Source organism: Hemiscyllium ocellatum, chromosome 17 (assembly GCF_020745735.1).
Source record: "Hemiscyllium ocellatum isolate sHemOce1 chromosome 17, sHemOce1.pat.X.cur, whole genome shotgun sequence".
Taxonomy (NCBI): Eukaryota; Metazoa; Chordata; class Chondrichthyes; order Orectolobiformes; family Hemiscylliidae; genus Hemiscyllium; species Hemiscyllium ocellatum.
This window is the reverse complement of record NC_083417.1, coordinates 53,627,745-53,651,215: the sequence shown is the minus strand read 5'-3', so window position 1 is coordinate 53,651,215 and position 23,471 is coordinate 53,627,745. Positions and strand designations below refer to the sequence as shown.

General features: G+C 37.7%; 1 protein-coding gene across 8 annotated transcripts in view; it reads right to left on the bottom strand.

The window, feature by feature from the left end:
• Nucleotides 1–23,471, bottom strand: part of tsnaxip1 (translin-associated factor X interacting protein 1) — a 58,166-nt gene that overhangs the window by 21,172 nt on the left and 13,523 nt on the right. For 6 of the 8 annotated variants that reach the window (XM_060837752.1, XM_060837754.1, XM_060837746.1 and 3 more), the window contains 7 exons: nt 23,088–23,214; nt 19,689–19,782; nt 18,350–18,546; nt 15,318–15,456; nt 13,188–13,357; nt 9,509–9,641; nt 2,690–2,757 (listed from right to left, as the gene is read on the bottom strand). In XM_060837752.1, the coding sequence (XP_060693735.1) occupies nt 2,690–2,757; nt 9,509–9,641; nt 13,188–13,357; nt 15,318–15,456; nt 18,350–18,546; nt 19,689–19,782; nt 23,088–23,214 (928 nt within the window). The remainder of the gene's footprint in view (nt 1–2,689; nt 2,758–9,508; nt 9,642–13,187; nt 13,358–15,317; nt 15,457–18,349; nt 18,547–19,688; nt 19,783–23,087; nt 23,215–23,471) is intronic. The other 2 variants (XM_060837750.1, XM_060837747.1) reach the window with 2 other exon arrangements.

The following is a 23,471-nucleotide window of genomic DNA, read 5'->3' as shown; positions in this document are numbered from 1 at the left end:
AAGCATGCCATTCAGCCCATCAAGTCCACATCCTTTGAATACTGTAAAGGAAATGGTCCTTGACAGCATTCTGGCAATAGTACTGAAGAGGTGCTCCAAATCTTCTTGTGCCCTAGTGAAGCTGTGCCAGTACAACTACAATACTGGCATCTACCCAACAATTTGGAAAATTGCCTAGGCATGTCCTCTACGCAAAAGAAAAAAAAGAGGACAAATCCAACCTGATCAATTACCGCCTCAACATTCATCAGGAAAGCATTGGAAGCCATCATCAACCCACTGGCACTCAGTCTGGGTTCCACCACATCTACTCAGCTCCTGACTTCTTCAGAACTTTAGTTCAAACATGGACAAAAAAAGCTCTGAATTCCAGAGGTGAAATGACTATGACTGACTAGAATTTCAAGGCCACATTGGACAGAGTGTGGCATCAAGGGGTGGTAGCAAAACCAGCGTCAATGGTAATTGGGGGAAAAAAAATAAATCACTCCATTTGTTGGAAACATAATTAGTATGAAGGACAATGTTTGTGGTTGTGGTTGCTGCAAGTCAGGCATCTCAGCTCCAGTACATCAGTGCAGGCATTCCTTAGGGTAGTGTCCTTGGCCTAATTATCTTCAGCTGCAGCATTGAACAATTGGTGTTGAATATCGTGTAATATTTGAGACTTGACAAACAGTGAAGCAGTCCATGTGGAACTTAGCAAGTACTATATAATATCCAGGTGTGTGGTGACACGTAGCATGTAATATTCATGCCACACAAATGCTAGGCAATGATCTTCAGCGAAAGAGAATCTAACCATTGCCCAATGACATTTGATGGATTACTATCACTGAACTCCCCCACTATCAATGTCCTGGGGATTATGATTGACCAAAAACTCAACTGGACTAGCCATATTAATACTATGGCTATGGAGGCAGGTCAGAGACTAAGAATGCTGCATTGAATTACTCATTTCCTGACTCTCAAAGCCCATCCACCATCTACAAGGCATAACTCAGGAGTATGATGGAATACTCTAAACATGCCTGGATGAGTGCAGCTCAAACAAGCCTCAGTAAGCTTGCCATCTTTCAGAACAAAGCAGCCCACTTACCGAGCACCATATCCATTCCCTCCACCACTGAAACATAGTAGCAGCAGCTTGTACCCATCTACAATATACAATGCAGAAATTTACTGAGGCTCCTTAATCAGCACCTTCTAAATCAACAGCCACTACCACAGAGAAGGGCAAGATCAGCAAACACATCTGAATACTACCATCTGTAAGTTCCCCTCCAAGCCACTTACCGTGCAGACTTGGAAACAAATTGTTATCCCCTCCGTGTCTCTGGAATGTAAAGCCTTCCCATCAGTACTGAGGGTCTACCTATACCAAATGGGCTGCAGCAATCCAAAAAGGCAGCACACCACAATTTTCTGAACAGTAATTAGGAATGGGCAATAATTGCTGACCCAGCCATTGACACCCACATCCCATGGATAAATGAACAAAACAGAAAAAAAAAGACTGTAAAGCACTTTGGAACATCCTGTAAGTACAATTCCTTTCCCGCGTAACTAGAATTGATTCGTAGGAATGTAAGAGTTTATAGTAAGACTAGCATTTTTAAAATTTACTTTCTAGGAACGCTGGTATCACTTTCAAAGTCAGCATTTATTGTCCATCCCTTATTGACTCGAACAAAGTGGTTTGCTGGACCATTTCAGAGGACTGTTAAGAGTCAAACATAATTCTGAGGAACTAGTGTCACATGTAGATTAGACCAGGTAAGGACTGCTGATTTCCTCCTGTAAAAAGGACATTAGTGAACTAAATGGTTTTTCTGACAAAATTAAGTTCTCTGTTGCCATTCTGCATTTGAATCCATGTTTCCAGAACATTTGCTGGAGATCTTGGATTCAGTCCAGTAACATTTCATTCAATCACTAATTCCCCATTGATTGAACTTCACACTCAATAATCTGATTATTTCCTCTACTGTATACAATCTCCTCTTTGTCTCCCAAATGTTTTCCCCCCTTCCCCAGATTTCTCCAATGCCTGCAACCTTCTCTTGTCCTGCCCACTCACTGTAGCTTGTACAATGATCTTCTGTAGTCTCTCCACTCCATCATCATCTTCCAAATTCTCTGCTGAACTCTTCAGTCCATTGCCTAATTTCTACAGCTCCTTCTACAATATTCTTCTCTGCTCCCTCAACCTTTCTAATACTTGACTCTTCCATTGCACTCTAATCAACAGCCTGGTGCCAAACACCTATCCTCCTAATAGCCAACTAGTATTCCTCTCAAGCTCAGGTTGTAAATTTGCTCGCTGAGCTGGCAGGTTTGTTTTCAGATATTTCATCACCATGCTAGGTAACATCATCTAGTGAAGCACTGGTGTTCTGTTCCACTTTCTATTTGTGTGTCTTGGTCTGTTAAGATGGGTGATATCATTCCAGTTCTTTTTCTCAAAGATTGGTAAATAGGGTCCAAATTGATGTGTTTATTGATGGAGTTCTGGTTTGAATGCCAGGCCTCTAGGCATGCACGGGAATTCCTGTAACAAATCATCTTTTCAAAGGCAAATGTTTCAACTGAAAATACAAACCAGCAATCTTTAAACAAGCATGCAGTTGATTTGTATGCAATGTATCCCTACAATGTTATTAAGCAAATGACTACTAGCGCATACCAGTCCCTCAAAGTAGTCTTCATCAGCTTCAATTGGAATATTTTCCAACTGACTTAACGAGAGGCCACCTGTTCAAATTAAAAGTGAAAAAGAAAGAAACAATAATAATTTTAAAACTTTAGAAAATAACCCTTTGAAGAAGGCAGACTGTGACAAAATGTAGTTTACAATTTGTTTCTTCAATTTTCTAAATTACACATGATTGTTGAAAACCAGTTTATCAGAAATTCATATCCCAGTTAGGTTTCTAACAATGTTGCAATATTATTGTAGTCAATAAACTTGAAAATAAGAATCTAAGGGAAAGATTGAATTTGAAGACAAATGTCTTGAGGATTTTCTTGAATATGTGTCTGTATTGGTATATTTCTGCTTGCTACTGGTGTTGCCATCATTTTGAAAATTTTATGTACATGACTTTTTCAAATTTATATGTCAGTTTTAAATAAGACCATAAGACATCGGAGCAGAGGTTAGGCCATTCAGCCCATCAAGTCTGCTCTGCCATTCAATCATGGCTGATAAATTTCTCATCCCCATTCTCCCACCTTCTCCCCATAACTAAGTGACTCAGTTCACTTCTGTAGTTGGTAAGAATTTTTAAAAACTACTTAAGTATAGTATGTTTTTGCACAGAATTTACAAACTGTTTATTCTGTTTATAGTGGAGATTTAAAGGATGATGATGTGTTACTTCTGGTGTCACATATTCAGATATGATTGGAATAAATTTGCTTGGCTGATTTAATTAGGTCTCAGGTAACGTGTTATTCTGCAATCTTTTGAAACATAAAGAGAATCCAATGAAGGCACTGAGTAGAAGCAACAACTGAAATGTAATTAGTGAAATATTGTGCGTTTCTTTTCATGGCAGCTATGAACCTTACTTATATACCAGGTTGTGAAAACATGCATTCAAACATCTCACCTACAAGAGCACTCTAAAGCTGCTGCACATATATTGAGGACCTAAAGTATAAATAAGATCGAATGGCAAACAGTGACTTCAACTACCCACAATATCATGGTACCAGAGTCCTAACCTAGTGACTATGCTCTAAAGTGCTTCTTTTTCAGTTCTCCATACACACTATTATTGTCTTCTTAAATTTAGTTTCCACTGTAAGACATCCTGCTTCCTAGGAGAGAAGGTTACGTTTGCAATTTTTTCCCAGTCCTTTGCCACTGCCATTCTTGTGGCATCATTAGGAGAAGTAATGGGAAAGTCATGCTCTTCCTTCCTGTAGGGACATACCTAATCACAAATCTCACAATAAACTATTGCAATTAAAAATTATTTGTGTAAACCTACGTTGGGCAATCTGGTTGAAAATATTGATTTCAACTAGAATTTATAAGGGAGGGCTTCAACTGAAAATCCAACTGATGTATCATTTCAAAATGTGAGAACTAAATTAATTTATTTCAAAATTATTTATTTTGTAAGTTTCAGGGCCCTTGATTTAATGACTCATCAGTACTACCAACATTAGAGTAGTACTAATGGTTTACAACTAAAGTTGCAGCCTAGATGATGACCTTATGGTGTGCTCCGCTAGTTAGGCCTGCTTATCTTTGTTTAGTTTTTAAAAATATTTTACCCACAAGTGACTGGAAATTAGTTAATAATGGTATAAAGGAGCAACAGGGCATCTGGGGCTCAAAAGAGACATTTTGCCCACTTTCAGAAGTTTTATTGCTGCATAGAAAAAGAAAGTTGGATAATCCCTGGGAGCCTCCCAAAGTAGTCTCCTGTAGGGGGGGGGCCCTTCTTGATGTGGAAGTCTCACAAGAGACACCCCAGTGGTAACAGCTGTACCAGCATCAAGATGCTTCCAATGCTCCTCAGCTATACTAATACACACAATCACAATCAATAGGGCCTATCTGCACGGAATGGCTTTTTCTCCAAAATTCAGCTAATCTTATTGAGTCACCCTCACATTGGCACAGCAGCCTCAACTGGAAGATGCTAAATAATGTTCATGTTATCGAGGAACCAGGAAGCAAAGCAATATGTGACCAGTAGTCTGCTATTTCCAACCATTGCAGTGAATAATAGTAATTGCTGAATTTATAGAGTAACCCTGTTTTATCTGCATAATTCTTAATCACATGTATAATTTACATAATTTATAGACATCAAATAAATTGAGTCTACTTATATAGTTTATCAATTGGGTGTGCATGAGGGATCGGAGAGTTGGGTGTAAAGAAGCCAGTAACACACCATCATTAGTTGGCACTGCAAAACTGGTTTGGTTATTCTGGTAACCCTTGTGGCAGGCATTTGTTGGTGGCCACCGCTAGTAAAATGCCAATATCTGTTCTGCGGCATAAGTTGCAGGCTGATTTGCGCAAAAATAAGTATCATTCTTCAGTAAAATATGGGGCAATGTATTCACTCACAGGATGAGAGCATCACTGGCTAAGCCAACATTTAATTTCATCCCTTACTGCCCAGTGGACAGTTAAGAATTAACCACATTGCTGTGAGTCTGTGGTCTCATGTAGGCCAGACCAGGTAAAGACAAAGATCTCTTCCTCTAAAAGGAGATTAGTAAATCAGATGGGTCAATTGACAATAGTTTCAAAGTCATCATTAGAATTTTAATTCCAAATTTTTACTGAATTTAAGAATTCCAACGTCTGCTCTGCCATGATAGGATTTAAACCCAGCTCCCCAGATCATTACCTGGTTTGCTAGATTAATACTCTAGTCATAATATAGTCTAACCACCACCTCCCATAGGTAGCAGAAGAGAAAGTGGAAATGTTGTGGTACTTGCAGTAAGGTGAGATGGGTATATATGTACATAACATTTGACAGTCCAATCAAAAGTACATAGATAAAGTAAATGATTCCAGTTTCTTAGCCTATCCTTAAGACGAGTAAACATCTGACATAGATGATGTCAGCACGAAGGAGAACACTAGTGGTTGCATGAGTCTAATTTATGTCTTTCACTAAACTTTAAAATTGCACTGCCCTGCTATGATCTCTCCAATATTCTATAATACTCTCCAATATTCTCCAATAACCTGTTATAGAAATGCACAGCATGGAAACAGACCCTTCGGTCCAACCCGTCCATACTGACCAGATATTCCAACCCAATCTAGTCCCACCTGCCACCACTTGGCCCATATCCCTCCAAACCCTTCCTATTCATTTACCCATCCTGATGCATTTCAAATGTTGCAATTGTACTATCCTTCACTACTTCCCTTGGCAGCTCACCTGTTGGACTATAAACTGGTGTTGTGTGATTTTTAACTCCAATATTCTAAGAGGAGCAAAGGATTAATTTGTGACTGTATTTTTTTGGGCAATGTTTGACTATTCTTGCTAATGGTCCCATTAAACTAGTCTTGGCCTGGAAGTTATGGGCAAGTATGACCTGAAGAGAGACAGTCAGAGAAGTGCCTGTGGTTGAAGTGAGGTGCAGGTCAATTTGTAACATATGACTTATCTCTAAGAAATTTTTAAGCAAAACGTCTACAGCCACAGTTGCATGGATAAATACAGAAGTCTTTCCCTCCCATAATTTAACACCATTCTTTGTGCATTATATTAGCATTGCTCTATTTATGCTGAATTGAATACATTTCCAAAACTTTCAATCATTAGTTTTGCATGTAGAATAACTTCTTGCCTTCAATATAAATACACAGTCCATGTGTGCGCATGCACTGTGATTCCTACTGCATTGATTCTTCAATAATGCAATTGAGATTTTAAATCTAGACTTCAGTTCCTCCAAGGTGCTCCCAATAGGAAATTCTGCAATCTAACCGCTGTAAGACTTGCTTTAGTACAAATCCCTTTTTGTCAATGCTTGTCCTTTAAGCTGAATCATGTTAGTCTGACTGGGCAAACTCTGAACGAGAAAATGTTTGATGGTGGAGATTTAACCATGAAAAAGGCTATTTGTTTCCTATTTTGTAAAAGTTCATGTTATTGTTCTGTCAATCCTGTCAATTAGTACAGTTTAAATTTAGATCTTCAAACTTCTGAAGAGAACTACCTATATAAAACTTGTAACAGTAATTACAGTGAATCAAGGCTATACAGTATAGGTATTGAGGCTGTAAGTAGATCACTCTACAGATAATTTTATTACATGAACATAATTTTATCATTCTACATGAAATTTTTGAGAGAATCTACAATTTAGGGATGGAACTATGAATACGGAGGCATTATGTTCCTGTTAGAGTGAAAGGAAAGGCTGGAAAGATTAGGGAACAATGGATGAGGAGTAAAGATATGAGGTTGTAGTCACAAATAAAAAATGTTTCTTATATATCAACAACTGGGATCAAATGAATCTCTTTAACAGTTTTAAGGGTGTAGGGGCATTCTTAAGAGGGAAGTCAGGAAGGCAAAGAGGGAATATGAGATAACCTTGGTAGATAAAGTTAAAGATAATCCGAAGAGATTTTATTAGTACATAAAAAGTTAAACAGCAACCAGAGAGAGAGTAGGGCCCCTTAAAGATCAATGAAGGCACCTTTGTGTCAAATCTCAGGAGATGGGAGAGATATTAAATTAATATTTCGTCAGCTTTTACTACGTAAAAAGAATTGGAGATTAGAGAACTCAAGGAAATAAATATTGATGTTTTGAAAACAGTTCACATTACAGAAGAGCAAGTCCTAAAGGTTTTAGAAAACATAACACTAGATAAATCTGTGACCTGATATAGTGTACCTCAGAATGTTGTGGAAAGTTTGAGGAGGAAATTGGAGGGCCCTAGCAGAAACATTTGTATCATCTATGAGCATGGCTGAGGTGCCAGAGGACTAGAGGGTTGCTAATGCTGTTGTGCCTTTATTAAAGAAGGGCAGTAAGGAAAAGCCTGGAGAACTATACACTAGAGTCTGACATTGGTGGTAGTTACGTTGTTGGAGGTGATTCTGAAATAAAGGATTTACGTGCATTTAGAGAGGCAAAGAATGATTAGGGATAGTCAGTTTGATTTTGTGCGAGGCAAATCATGTCACACAAACTAGAATTTTTTTGAGGAAGTAATCAAAAAGATTGATGAGGGCAGAGCAGTAGATGTTGTTTACTTGGGCGTTTATAAAATCTCTGATTAGGTTCCGCAATACACTAATTAATAAAGTTAGACTACATGGGATTCAGGATGAGTTTGCCATATGGTTAAAAATTGGCTTGATGGTCATGGAGAGTCATTTTTTGGACTGGAGGCCTGTGACCAGCAGTGTTCCACAGGGATCAGTACTGGATCCACATTTGTTTGTCATTTACTTAAATGATTTGGATGGGAATATAGGAGGCATTGTTAGTAGTCTACAGATGACACCAAAATTGGTGGTATGGCGGATAGTGAAGATTATCTAAAAGATACAAAAAGCGATTTTGATCAATTGGGTCAGTGGACTGAGGATAAATGCAAGGTGTTGCATTTTGGTGAAACAGACAAAGGCAGTACTTATTAATGGTAGAGCATTGGCTAGTGTTTTACAGCAGAGAGACATAGTGGTTCAGGGACATAATTCTTTGAAATTTACATCACAGATGTACAGGTGGTTAACACAGCATTTAGCATGCTTGCCTTTATTGATCACTCCTTTGAATATAGGAGTTGAGACATAAGTTGAGGTTGCACAGAACACTGGTTAGGCCTCTTCTGGAGTAATCCGTGCAGTTCTGGTCATTCCGTGAAAGGAAGGCTATTATTAAACTGGAGAGGATTAAGAAAAGATTTACCAGGATGTTGCTGGGAGTGGAGGGTTTGAGTTATAGGAGAGGCTGGATAGACTGGGACATTTTTCCATTGGATTGTAGGAGATTGAGGAGTGACCTTATAAAAGGTTTATAAAAAAATCATGAGGGATATAGATAAGGTAAATAGCAAGGATCTTTTCAGTAAGGTGTGGAGAGATCAAAACTAGGGAGCATATTTTTAAGTTGAAAGGAGAAAGATATAAAAAAGACATGAGGGGGAAGTCCTTTTTTTAAAACCAAAGAGGGTGGTTATGTGTGGAATGAACTGCTGGTATTAGATGCAGGTACAGTTACAGCATTTTAAAGACATTGGATATGTATATGAATAGGAAAGGTTTGGAGGGATGTGGGCCAAACACAGGCAGATGGGACCAGTTTAGTTTGTGAACATGGTCAGCATGGACATGATGGACTGAAGATTCTGTATCCTGTATTCTTATGACCATATGGTATAACATTTTAACTAAGTTGAGCCTGGAATTAAAAGTGATTTCAACTTTGTCCACCTTGAGTGGGCATAATTTGCATTCCATTGTAATCCTGTTTATAAATTTACCTGAGCTAAAGTATCTTGATGGTTCTGGATGAAAGTCTGCTCACCGAGCTGGAAGGTTTGTTGTCAGATGTTTCGTCACCATACTAGTTAACATCATCATCATTAATATCATCAAATTCCTTGAATCATGGCACTCTAACCGGAACTCTATCAATAAACACTTCAATTTGGACCCCATCTACCATCCTCTGAGAAAAAGAAATGGAAATGACATCACCCACCCAAAGAAACCTAAAAACACAAATAGAAAGCGGTACATACCACCAGTGCTTCATCGGAGGCTCACTGATGATGTTACCTCGTATGATGACAAAACATCTAACAACAAATCTTCCTGCTCAGCGAGCAGACTTATATCCAGAACCTCAACCTGAGCTACAAATCTTTTCAAAAATTGGTTTGTGATGGGTTCTTAGAAAAGTGCATATTAAAATAATGTCCTTTCATCATTGGAACCTAGGTTTGAATCTAGTTGAAAATGAAATCTAATTCAAAATGATGAATTTACCTGCCATTTTAGTTTTGAATACTTCAACTTCTGCACTCAGCTTGTCTCGTTCAAGAGTGATATGCTTGTTAACTTCTAACAGAGTGGTATACTCTTGTTTCATCTGAAAATATTGCTTCTGGAGGCTTTCATTCTACAGGAGTAAACACATTTATAAATAAAGAGGTGACAATACTAACATTCCACAACTCTTTGTACTTCTACATTCGGAAACAGAAATTTTGTTTCTTTTTGAGGAATTACAGAAATAAAAGGAGATGAGTATTCATCCAATCCACATTGGGTGACCCAAAATACCTTAGACATTTGAAATCTTGCTGCCAATGAGACTCTTAAAACTATAACAGACTTAAAAAAAAAGAAATGTAATTGCTAATACTTATTCCATGCATCAAAGAATATGATTAGGCAATTGTTTTGGTTTAGTTTTATAATCCTCAACAGTGCCACTTAACACCAGGCGTTTTTTTTGTTTGCAAATCACGAGGGGCATGGGACAAATTCAAAAGGGACCTTAGGGGCAACTTTTTCACTTAAAGAGTGGTGAAGGCTGGTACAAATACATCTGGATGGGTATATGAATAGGAAGGGTTCAGAGGGATATAGGCCAAGTGCTGGAAAACAGGACTAGATTAGGTTGGGATATCTGGTCAGCATGGATGAATTGGACTGAAGGATCTGTTTCGATGCTGTACATCTGTATGACTCTATAAAGAAAGAATTCCGACTTGAGCAAAGCAGCCTAGTGTCATTGAATTTCTCTCATGCTACACAATAGAGTTCTCTCACTTGGTTCTGCACTAAATGATTTTCTAATCTTTATCAACAAAGTATCTGTCAAAATGTTCTTCCACAGTTGTTCTGTGTGGTTGTTATTTACTATTCTTTCCACTGGATTTGAAGAATGGAATATGTGAAACATTATCATTAAGCCTCTACATAGGAAAGAAATAGGGAAATTACACAAGACAGAATCTTAAAACATGAGCAATGGTGAAAAGTGAGACAGAATTGCATGAGATGCTGGCGAGGTTTATCTCCATAAAAACTATAAGAAATAGGCACGAGTAGGCTGTTCAGTCCCACAAGGCTACCCCATCATTCAACAGAATCATGATTCATCTGACATTCCTCACATTCACTTTCTGTACTGCTCAAAAATCAATCACAGCCTTAAATATACAAAAGGACTTAGCCCCAACAAAAGTATCTATGGCAAGGAGTTCTAAAGACACCCAACCCTCATAGAAGAAATTTTCTTCATCGGAGTCTTAAATTGGCACCCCCTAATTCTGTGACAATGCCGTGTGATTCTAGACTCTCCACTGAAGGGAAACAGCTCTCCTCTCAGCACTCATCCTGTTGTTAGCCAGGCTGCTGCAGGCAGAGAGAGAGAGAGAGAGAGAGAGAGAGAGAGAGACAGGGAGAGCAGTCGAAGACATGCTCCTGAAAATGCGACGTTAGCCAGGAAGCTGCGGAGACACAGGGGTATCAGTCGCTGACAGGGGCTAGGAGTGCTCAGTACGGCATATAAAAAAAACTGCTGACACACAAGAGAAAACAGTTTGTGAACTGAGAATGAACGGAGTCCAGGTATACTGTTGGTACCAACCATATTCTTCAGATAAAAGTACAAAAGATAAAGGTAATGCAGAAGGCTTATTTGGACAAGGGGCAATGAGGTAATGCTACCCAGCTCCTTAGACTGGAGCCAATAAGGTAAAGACATGCGATTAACAGATGAGCCTTAGCTAGTGGGAAAAAGACAACAAAACTCAAGAAAGATAAGGAAAGAGGATAAAAGAAGACCCTCAACTGCATACTGGCAGCAACAACTGTAGAGACTCACCATCGCAGAAGTGAAACCCTACATCAGGAACGTGGAGAGACAGTGCCAGAGAGCGAGCAGCATTAGCCCTCCTCAGCAGCAGCAAAACAGTTATCCAGACCGGGTATTATCTTTTGTGTTCTGTGACTACTCTGAGAGTGCCGGGTACTCGAATGGGGGTATAAATAGGTTTTTAATTCAGTTTGTGGGAAAACATATAAGCTCTAGTTTGTAAGAGAACATATAAAAGACAAGTGCATGGTTTAATATATTAATAAAGTAACTGGTGAAATTATAAGAATTGACACTTCTCTCTGCACAAACCAGCAGCTGCAGCTGGCAATTGCTGGATCCAGACAGCAGCTGGTGGTTGCTGGAGTCAAACAGACATCAACACTGTCAAGCTCCTTAAGAATGCTATATGTTTCAATGCGATGATCTCCCATTCTTCTAGACTTCAATGAGCAGAGTCCCAAACTGTTTAACCTTTACTCACTAGACAATCCCTCCATACCAGTGATCATTTAGTGAATCTTCTCCAAACTGTCTCCAACAATATCTTCCTTTAAAAAAAAAGAACTGTTCACATTACTCCAGATGTGATCTCACCAGCACCTTATACAGTAACAGTAGGACTTCCTACTCTTACACTCCAACCCCCTTGAAATAAGGTCTAACATTCCATGAGCCATATTCCCTGCTGCACTGCACATAGTCTTCAAGACTCAGAAGTGTCACATAAATGTCTTTTTCTTTCAGATGATAGCTTATGTTTTAATATGTTTAAAAATGTAATTTTGTTTGAAAATATTTAGCCATAGAGAAGTCATTTTTTTTTCTGTACAGTGAAAGCAGAGTTAACATTTTGGAGGGGTCAGATGGGGATGCTGTGGTTTGATGGTTTGCTGGTCTCTGACTAGCTGGTCTTGATGTCATAGTGTGAAGGGGAATCTCTGATGGACACAAGGGCATACGAAGAAGGTCTGTACCCTTATCTAAACACTAGCCCATGCAGCTAGAGCTGCCTGGCTTCTCAAATGACATGGACCTTATCCTAATGTAAGTTTTAAAAAAAAAAAGTAGCAGGAGGAGGCCCTTAAATGGTTGCATGTCCCATGTAAAATTTCATACATGTTTTTAGGGGGCTGGTGGGAGGACAATTTGAAATGCAGGATCTTATGTGGTCCCCACCATCAAATCTACCAGCAGGGGAGGATAAATTTAATTAAGGCTGGGGCATTGGATACTGGGGGGTGACCCTATAGAATTCTATAAGATCATGAGGGGCATAGACAGGGTAAATAAACAAGATCTTTTCCCTGGAGTGGGGGGAGTCCAAAACTACAGGGTGAGAGGAGAAAGATTTAAAAGGGTCCTGTGGGGTAACATTTGTGGGGTAACATTTTCACGGAATCAGCTGCTAGAGGAAATGGAGGCTGGTACTATTACAACATTTAAAAGGCATTGGGATGGATATATGAATAGGAAGAGTTTGGAGAGGTATGAGCCAAATGCTGGCAAATGGGACTAGACTTATTTAGGATATCAGGTCAGCATGGATGAGTTGGCCCAAAGAGTCTGTACATCTCAATGACTCTATAACTAACTTAGTGCAACGATTTCTGACTCAACCCAACATGCCCTAATTTGATGGTCTGAACTACTTTGCAATTCCCTACAACTTGGTTCAGTTTTGCCCTAATTGAAAAAAAAGTTTGAAATTAACAATCAGGATGTAGTATGAAAACATGATATTCATATGGCACAAAGATTTATAACATATTCAAATCCAAGAAAGCACAGCACCATACAGATTGCTTGCAAAGCACACTTTAAATGTGGTAAACATACCTTTTCACTCAGCTCATTATAGTTCTTGTCCAAAGCCTCAAAATCCCTTCTGGGAATCACATCCCCATACTCTGCCTTCATTGCGTTTAGCTCCACTTGCAATGCCTTGAGGTCTTCACGAGCCACCTTCAGAGCCAGCTTCAGCTTTACTGTGTCCTCAACTGCTTCAGCTTTCAAAAAGAAAACAAAATTAACCTACTTAAAAGGGAAATGGTCTTACTAGTGCAGGCACAAAGTTACTATAATTAATACCTATCAAATCACAAATCTACTCATGATTTCAGAAGTACTTATTTGAACAAAATTAATCAGATAGTAACCTGAAACTATTTAATTGGTATTTGAAGACAGACCAACAAGGTTGGACAATATTTTTGTCCACTATTTAAACTGCAACATTAGTCAGTTTATATTAAATAGATTAATTTCACAGTAAAAAGGCAGATAAGCAGTTCTTTCACTACTAATTACTGTCATTAATTAGTAGTCAGTCAGTAACAGAATTTCCATTTTGGTTTGATGAAATCAGTTCTATTCTAATGAATACACTTTAACATGGATTGAAATTTGGAACTACAATGTGCAAATTTTTCCTAAATTGCACTCTGGATAAAACATCTACATAAAATTACAGTTTTTTTAAAAATAAGTTTGCAGGTCAATAAAGTGACTATGTAACAAGAACCATGTTGTAATAAAGAGTTAATCAATAAACTGGAAGCTTAAAGTATTTTGGTGACCATTCTTCCCAAAAGATAATATTTTTCTTCGACACCCATCATATAATTAATTCAAGCATCCTATTTAAGTTACACACAATCAACGGGGCCAGTTTTGCTCTTCATGAAGTACACCTCATGTTTCACATTCTGTTCCGATGTTTACTGTCCAATTCCAATTTGCAAATCCAAGATTGAGTGATCTTAATGGATAGTGATGGATTTAACTAGTTTAAACCGTCACATTAAAATTAATTTTATTTAAGGTTTTGAGAAAATTTATAACTTGGGTCGTGGATGAGATTGTTGGTCTGCTCATCGAGCTGGTTGGTTTACACACAGACATTTAGTCACCTTGCTAGGTAACATCAGCAGCCTTCTGATGAAGAGTTGTTGTGCTACTCCGCTCATTATTTATCTGATCCAGTCTGTTATGGTGGGTTGTCCCACTTCTAGTCCTGCTCCACAGTGGCTTGTGACTGGGATCCATTTCTACACATCTGTTGATAGCTTTCCAGGTTGAAAACTAGGAGTCTAGAAATTCCCATGCGTGTCTTTGCATGACTTGTCCCAAGATGATTATGTTATCTCAGTTGAATTAATGGCCCTTCTTGTCGGAGTGTATGGAGATCAGTGAGAATTGGTCGTGTCACTTTTCTGCCAGTTGGTGTTCATGTATTCTGGTATCTACTCTCCTTCCAGTCTGTCTGATGTCATGTTTGTGGCAATCACTGCATGGAATTTTGTATATTATGTTGGTTCTGTACGTTACAGGTATGGGGTCTTTTATCCTTGACAGCAATTGGCACAGTGGGGCTGTCAAGGTGAAAGACACACATGAGAATTTCTAGACTCCTGGTTCTCAACCTGGAACACTATCAACAGACACGTAGAAATGGATCCTATAGGCAAGCCGCTGCAGAGCAGGACTGGAAATGAGACACCCACTATTACAGCCTGGGTCAGATAAATAATGAGCGGAGTAGCACAACAATGCTTCATCAGAAGGCGTGCTGATGATCTTACCTAGCAGGGTGACAAAACATCTATATATAAACCAACCAGCTCGACAAGCAGACCAACAATCTTAACTTCATCTTGTTCCTTATCCAGCTGGAACCAAAATACCCAGTGAGGATTTATCCTACAGGCTAATATAGAACTGGCTAAAAATATATCCTCGTGCTAGATCTACTCTTCTCGGTTCTGAATATGAGCATTGACTAAGCCAAAAAATCACCATTGCCTGAAGTATCAGACTACAAAACGTTTGCAAAGAGTTGGCTTCATTCCAACATATTACTATGAAACTAACTTGACCACAAAGTGACCTTATTTCATAATGGGAAAGGATAGTCACTAGTTATTCATTAGACAACTAACGTTTACCAAATTGAATATCCTCTTTTACCTTCTTCTGTATGAGAATCTTTTGACTTTTCTTGCTGATAGCGGAGATTATTCATATCTGAAATCAGAAGTTTACGTGCATCATGTTGCTCTCGATACCGTTCATATTCAGCTGCCAATTCTTCCTGAAGTTTTCTGACCTGAAAAAGCAAAATTAGTACTATTTCAGCACACTTTTTAAGAAAAGATATTTTGCAAATTGCTGAAAAAAAAAGAGACATTTTGTCAAGTCTTTTTGCTTTGTTCTCATCAGGACACGTTACAAGAAATACCAAGGATAAATAATATTTATACTGTACGACAGGAGAGTATTGGTAAGTGGATTCTTTTGGTACAGGTGTTGTTACATCTGTTGGAGAACGCACCAGCTAGGCGATTTCTGACAAATTACTGACAAGTTTTGTTTAAAATTTTAAAACAGGCATTACTACAAGAAATGGATGTCATCCATTTTGTTGAGTTGAATCAGGCATCGTGCATGTACTTTATCTTTTTTTTGCAAAGAACAGGGTCCTGTAATTTAAAATGTGTAGCTTCCAGTATGTGCAAGTGCATCACATTGCAAGCATGACTGTCAATTCTAAATTGGCTGTCAGCATAATTCTTTGCACAGTCAAGGTTACGTTTCCATTTACAGGATTCCCTTCTTCTGACCTGTCCTGTTGACTGAAAAGTGAAAAGCTTTGATGGAATGCGTTTTTTCAGCAATAGTCAAGTTCTATATTATCAAATAAACTAATTTTTATACTGACAGATATTTGGCTTCAAATTAGGTGAGCAATGTTGGTGATGGAAGTTGGAGCACTCGATTTGGTGTCTGCATTCTGCTTCTAAACCACAGCTTTATCAGATGCATGGTGTGGTTATATTACTTTATTCCAAAAATATTCCACAACTCAAACTTCAGTTATGATTGTGGAATTTATATTAAGAATTACTGTGTAAAGAAACTGAATTAGTGCAGTTTCAATCAAAATTATAAACTCATTCTCAACAATTCCCTTTTAAAGTCAAAATCCATGTCAAAAATGGACTTTTCTGTCCCCAGTAGCAATAAATCACCTTTATAAAAACAGAATTTGCTGGAAAGGCTCAGCGGGTCTGGCAGCATCTTTGAAGAGAAATCGGAATTAACATTTTGGGTCCGGTAACCATTGCTCAGAGTCCTGTGGGTCACTGGTTAACTTCAATTTCCCTTCATAGATGCTGCCAGACCTGCTGAGCCTTTCCAGCAATTTCTGTTTTTGTTTCTCATTTACAGCATCTGCAGTTCTTTTAGTTTTTAGTCACATTTATATAGTGCCTTTATCGTAGTAAAATTTGCAAAGCTATTCGAGGTTGGCCTGAAAGAAATGAGTCAGAAGCAGAGAAGATTGAAAATTATTGAACGAGTGAAATCATAGTATTCCTGGCAAAGGTTTGGCTTCAATTGGTTTAACTCTGAATAGAATTATGCATCTGTGCATTCAAATGACACTACAAAGGAATGGAAAAATATCAATGTTTTGGGCATCCTTGACAGGAAACATAGTTTTCCTATGAGGAGTTAAGCCAGCCAATAAGTGGACATAAAGTGTTCTGCAGCAATATCCAAGGGAGTGTATGCTCTCCTGATGTTCTGACAAAGTTCTATTCTTCAGCAAAAGTCGCATTAGAAAGGAGAGTATTTGGTGACACACCTTATTTGTGTCAATGGGTTTTGCTATAGGCAAGTTGGCTGTCATTATTATATGGCCTTACGTGGTTACATTTCAAAAGGTACTTAGCTGGCTGGAAAGAACTTTAGACAATAAAAGCAAGATACTACAAATGCTGAAGATCTGAAATAAAAACTAAGTCCTGGAAAAACTCAGCATTTCTGGCAGCATCAGTGAAGAAGGAGAGTTAACATTTCAAGTCCAAGCTGACTCTTCCTCAGAACACTTTAGAACTTCAGATACTATGGTTGCTATTTAATCCCAAGTCTTTCTCCTGTACTACTATGGAAAAGGTGAATAAAATATAGGCAAAGTTCAAATTATGCATCATGCCTCTCTGATTCACCACCAAATATCATATACTGAATACTGGTTTCACCAAAAGTGTGTTCACCATCTAGAAATAAGGAGTTGGAATTGTTTACTAACTTTTTTTGCCAAAGCTTCAGTGTTATGGTTCACCCATGAATAATGATCAATTTGGTGACAAGTGCAGCTCAGCTATGAAACCATCCTCAGTCAGCAGCCAATATAAGAGGACAGGAATAGAGGGGAAACAATTATGATAAAGACAAGTAAAATATTGTGCATGCTGGAAATTTGAATCAAACACAGAATGCTGGAAAAGTTCAGCAGGTCTGACACAGAGAGAAACAGAGTTGACATTGAGTGCACTCTGTTTGGAACTGAAAGATGTTAGAAATTTTTAAAAAATACTTTTGACATAAGCAGAGGAGAGGACAAAGGAACAGATGGTTTCGAGTCCAGTGCAAAAGACAAAGGGGTTGTTAAATGGTGTTGAAAGAGGGAAAAAGACGTTAAATGGGTATAACTTAAGGTGTGAAATGCAAAGAATGGGTCCCCTCCTTTGTCAACAGTATTAATAATCCATTTTCTAATATCTTGGCAGTTATGAAGGGGAGTCATATGCGACTCAAAACATTAATTCTGTCTCTGCTTCTCTGTCTCAGTTTGCATATTCTGCCAGACCTGCTGGGTTTCTCTAGATTTGTGTGTTGGTGAAAAACAAAATATTTTTTTTCCCAACAATGGAAACAAAATCTGCTTGTTATACATATCAGTTCTGGGGCATCAGTCGGATTGCCCAAACATGACTTGTGACATTTTATTTTAAAATGAGATAGTTCTATTTACTGTAGATGAAAAATCAAATCAAATAGCAAAATAAGTTAAGGCTGATAGCAACATCATAATCCAGCCCTGGAAGGATATTCAGGGCCAGCTAGACTTAACTCTAATTTATTTTGGCATTTTTAGTCATATCTTATCTACTACAGTATTTAATATTTAGTCAGTCTTACATGAGTTAACTGACCTGAGCCTCTAGGGAATTTTGCACCCTCAGTAAATAATCAATTTTGTCCAGAAGCTCTATTTTTTCACTCTTTAGTGATTGAACTTCAAACCTTTCCTCTTCTTGTAGAGCAATAATCCTCTGTTCGCAGGTCTCTGATGTGGCAACCAGCAAGCTTTTCAAAGGCTCCAACTCACGGATTCGGTTTCGCAGATGAGCTGATGTAGAAGAAAAAAAGATGTTGCTTGATTTAAGACAGGAACCAGAGGGAAGTGTAAATATTTTGCCAATTATATGTGAAGAAATTTTAGAAACAAACAGAACAAAATATGGTCATGAGCCACTCTGTGACTTTATGGAATGACATATTCTAGTTGAAAAAACATTACTGCTTTATTACCAAATAACCTGCATTGGAGGAAAAGATGGCGATGTAATTATTAGCTTTTCCTCCTCCAAACTTAAAATCTGTAACAAATGCAAAACAACCTCAGCAATTTGCAAAAAATGGGGAATTTAAATTGGTTGGAGAAGTCTTTATCTTAATATTAAAAAAGTCCCAAGCTGTTAACACTATCCCATTATCTGAAGTTGCATTAAAATTCCACAAGCATGAGCATTTTGTTAAAAACACAGCAGGTTAAATGACTTATTTTTCCTGAGAATTAATTATTGCATTTACATTACCTAATTGTCTTCTCAACTTTTCACCAAACATTTATTTTCCTGTTTGATTTATTTTTGAAAACTTCATTCTGTAATGGAAAACATATGTATCTGGCACATGTATCTGGCTGCCGTAATTATTCATAGTTAGTTCACATGTTGGCAGACGTAATACAATGTGACACGTAGCCAAATGTGATTCTGTCTATACCATAAACTAAGATATGAGGAGGAGTTTCAATGCATAATTACATGAGTAGGAACCCTAGCAGATCTTCCCTTATGAATTATGGAAGACAAGGACTAATTGTAGAGATCCTTTGCTGCCCTGGCTGCATCCAGATCACTCAGCACAGACACAAGACATTTCTGTTGATTGAAGTTAAATTAATTCTTTCTAATAATGAAAGCTCAATTACTTAATGAATAAAAATAAAACTAGGCACAAGGATAGTGTTGTTGGCAGAACTTTAAGAAAATTGCAAGTGATCTTTACTTACTTAAAAGCATTAATCATTGAATCAAATTTTCAGACTAAGATGAGCAACTCATCAGTCAACAGCTACTTATAAATTAATTTCTAGATAAGCACCTAAAGGAGTTCAGTAATGATTAAATGTTTATTTTTAAAAAATTTACTCAGCATCTAGAAGCACAGTTCAGATTCCACTGTGAGTGACAGAAAATTACATACCTATGGTAATTTCATATTCATTCTTTATGGCTGATAGCAATGGTTTGTAGGTTTTTAAATCCTCGATGAAATATTCAAAAACCTCACGATAAGCCTTTGTGAAGAGCAGAATAATTAATATTTCAGCAAAGATCTGAGCAAACACCTCAGATGTAATAATATAATCAATAATAACAATCAGAATAGGCTGGACAGAAATAATCTTAAACTTACATACCAATTTCAGCTATGCTGTATTTACTCCAAATATTCTGGGTACTTCCTTCAATCCTTATTTAAAAAAATATTATCAATGTGAAGAAAGCCAGTGCCATGAAAAGGTATTCATTTTGGTACCAAATACTAAAAGAGTTCCAAAATGGTTAAGACTGTTAGATCACAGACCTAGAAACCTCTTGCTCTGCAGCATTTTATTCATACTAATCACCTGCTGTATTATGTCTCACACAGCCACTTATGAGCTACATGTTGGTTCTTAGTTTCACATTAGCATCTAATTATCAGCTTTTCGTGCAATTACTGATCTTTGGAACCATGCTTTATGCATTGTTTTTTAAAAAAATGTTTCTTTGCAAGATACAGCAATAGTAGTAGATATATTAATTAGTTATTCCCGAGAAGACTATTCCAGGTAGCAATCAATCAAAAGTAAAAAAACTAATCACAGGGGAATTGGTAGTGTAAAGCAATTAGTCTGTAATTAAAAAGCAGATGCAGAGTTTGCACAGGCAAACTCAATATTGTAAACAGCACACAAATTTACATAAGTGGAACTCTGTCCAATTCATCAGGAAGTGGAACTCAGCAATGTTAAGCTAATATCACGCCTGGAGAAAACAAAACAATTTCACATTTCACAGACACCTAAATAAAATAAAATGAGAACACTTTATAGAAACTAGCTTCATACTATTAGTAAATCTGTTATATATCTACCAATGGCCAATAGTGATCTACTTGCTAACCTGAATGGCTACATTTTTGTAATCTGTAATTTTGTTCCCTATATTTTTCCTACTCTTGCTGAAGTAGAGTTCTATAGATTTAAAATCAGTCCAAGTAGTCCTTTACTTTATATGCTATACAAGGTCTAAAAGCAGTGCCAATAAGGGTTAGGTATTTGTAGGGTGTCATAGCCAAGCTCAATCACATCCTGACCAAATATTCACACTCCAGTATGGTTAATTAGATATAATTAGAAATAGGAACAATTACTGATTTTTCTCTGTAAAGGTTAAGTCATCATAGTCTCAAGAGACTGCTCATTCATTGAGAGAGATGACTGGTGCTGGCTTATCCAGAGAGCCTCTGTATCTCAGGCAAGGGCAGAGGTTACCTACCTGGTAACCACTGCCACAGCAGGAATTGAACCCACACTGTTGGTATCATTCTACATTGGAAACCAGTTGTCCAGCCATCTAAGCTATGATGAATTGAGGTCAATTATGGATACCTCTACTGACACACTTACTAAGATCAGATAATTTGACAACAGAAAATTTACAAAGTATATTAGGAGCAATGTGGACCACTTAAAACTACCAGTGATGCTGTTCTGAATGAAAATAATAAAATGACAAACATATTTAAGATATTTCTCGGGCTCTTGTGGCACAGTGATAGTGTCCCTACCTCCAAATCATGAGGCCTGGGTTCAAGTCCAATGGGCTGAGGAGTAGCAGATGGAGTTTAATTTAGACAAATGTGAGGTGATACATTTTGTTAAGGCAAACCAAGGCAAGACTTATACAGTTAATGGTAGGACCCTGGGGAGTGTTGCCAAACAAAAAAACCCGAGGAGTACAGGTGCATAATTCCTTGACAGTAGAATCATAGGATGGTGAAGGCAGCATATGGCAAGCTTGTCTTTATTGGTCAGTGTACTCAGTAGAGGAGTTGGGATATTATGTTGCAGCTGTTCAGGACATTGATGAGGCCATTTTTAGAATACTGTTCAATTCTGGTGTCCCTGCTAGAGGAAATATGTTGTTAAACTTGAAACGGTTCAGGAAAGATTTGCAAGGATACCTTCAGCTCAGTGGTCATAAGCCACTGGGGAATGACTTTAATAGATCACTTGGAGAGAAGAGCACTAGGAAGCAAACAAGAATAGAGACTCCTTATAAGCTTCCTTCCATTCTGGAAAGTAACAAGGTGTCCAATTGCTTCACCTGCTGTACTATTTTCATTATCACCACTCTTGAGCTGTGTTAAAAAAAATTAAATTCAATTTTGATACATAAAATTCAAATTGCATTTATAAAATTCTCCATCTGCTTATTTGGGTGACTATAACTTGATAATTTATTTGTTCTTTTTAATTAATAGGTGGAGACTACACCTCAATTCCATGTTACACAGACCATTTAAGGCAAAGGAATGAAGAAATGTAATAGTGTTTAAAAATGCTGAAATCTGGTTCTTTAGGAAATCAGATCAAATGTGCGAGATTAACTGCTTCTTAAATCAATGGTAAACGCATGCACTTAAATGTAACAAATATAGTGACCACATGGATGCAAGTTTGTTTGAAGGTTCATTTTCAGATGTTTCGTTACCATACTAGGTAACATCATCAGTGAGCCTCAAGTGAAGCGCTGGTATTACGTCCTACTTTCTATTTATGGGTTTAGGTTTCCTTGGGTTGGTGATGCCATTTTCTGTGTTGATGATGCCTTTTCCTGTTCTTTTTCTCAGAGGGTGACAGATGGGGTCTAACTCAATGTGTTTGTTGATAGAGTTCCAGTTGGAATGCCATGCTTCTAGGAATTCTCATGCATGTCACTGTTTGGCTTGTCCTAGGATGGATGTGTTATTCCAGTCGAAGTTGTATCCTTCTTCACGTATATATAAGGATACTAGTGATAGTGGGTCATGTCTTTTTGTGGCTAGTTGATATTCATGTATCCTGGTGGCTAGTTTTCTGCCTGTTTGTCCAGTGTAGTGTTTGTTATAGTTCTTGCAAGGATTTTGTAAATTATGTTTATTTCGCTTGTTTTCTATATCCACTTCGACTGGGACAACACATCCATCCTAGGATAAGCCAAACAAAGACACACATAAGAATACCGAGAAGCATGGCATTCCAACTGGAACTCTTTCAACAAACACATTGACTTGCACCCCATCTACCAGCCTCTGAGAAAAAGAACAAGAAATAACATTGCCACAGGAAATGGCAGCACCAACCCAAGGAAATCTAAACACATAAATAGAAAATGGGATGTAACATCAGTGCTTCACCTGTAGCTCACTGATGATGTTACCTAGTATGGTGACGAAACGTCTAAAAAAACTTCTTAGCTTAGCTAGCAAACTTACATCCAGAACCTCAACCTGAGCTACAAATCTTCTCAAAACTCAATAGTAATGACATATTAGAATATGTTTTAAACACACTTGTAGAGTTACTTCCTGAGCGTTGGGCCCACTTAGGTCCAAGACTTGGAGCTCTTTCCTTAGGTGTGTTTCCAGCTGTTGCAAGAATCGAGGTTTGGGGGCATTGTTCACATTTGTAATATCAAATCTATAAGGTTAAAACAAACAAAAAAGGAGTTTTTTTTAAAAGAGTTCTGTTCCATTGCAGTCCAGCTCACCTGGGTCAACTTCCTTAATATACAATGGAGCTGCAGATAAATATAGTAATTATACTCATTATATAGTTTATAAATTATTGTGAATGAGAATATTAAAAAAAACATTAATTTTTGTTTGGTAACATTATCCCCACACAACTCAAGGTTATAGTCCAAAGACCATTTATGAATGAGATTCATGCTCAGT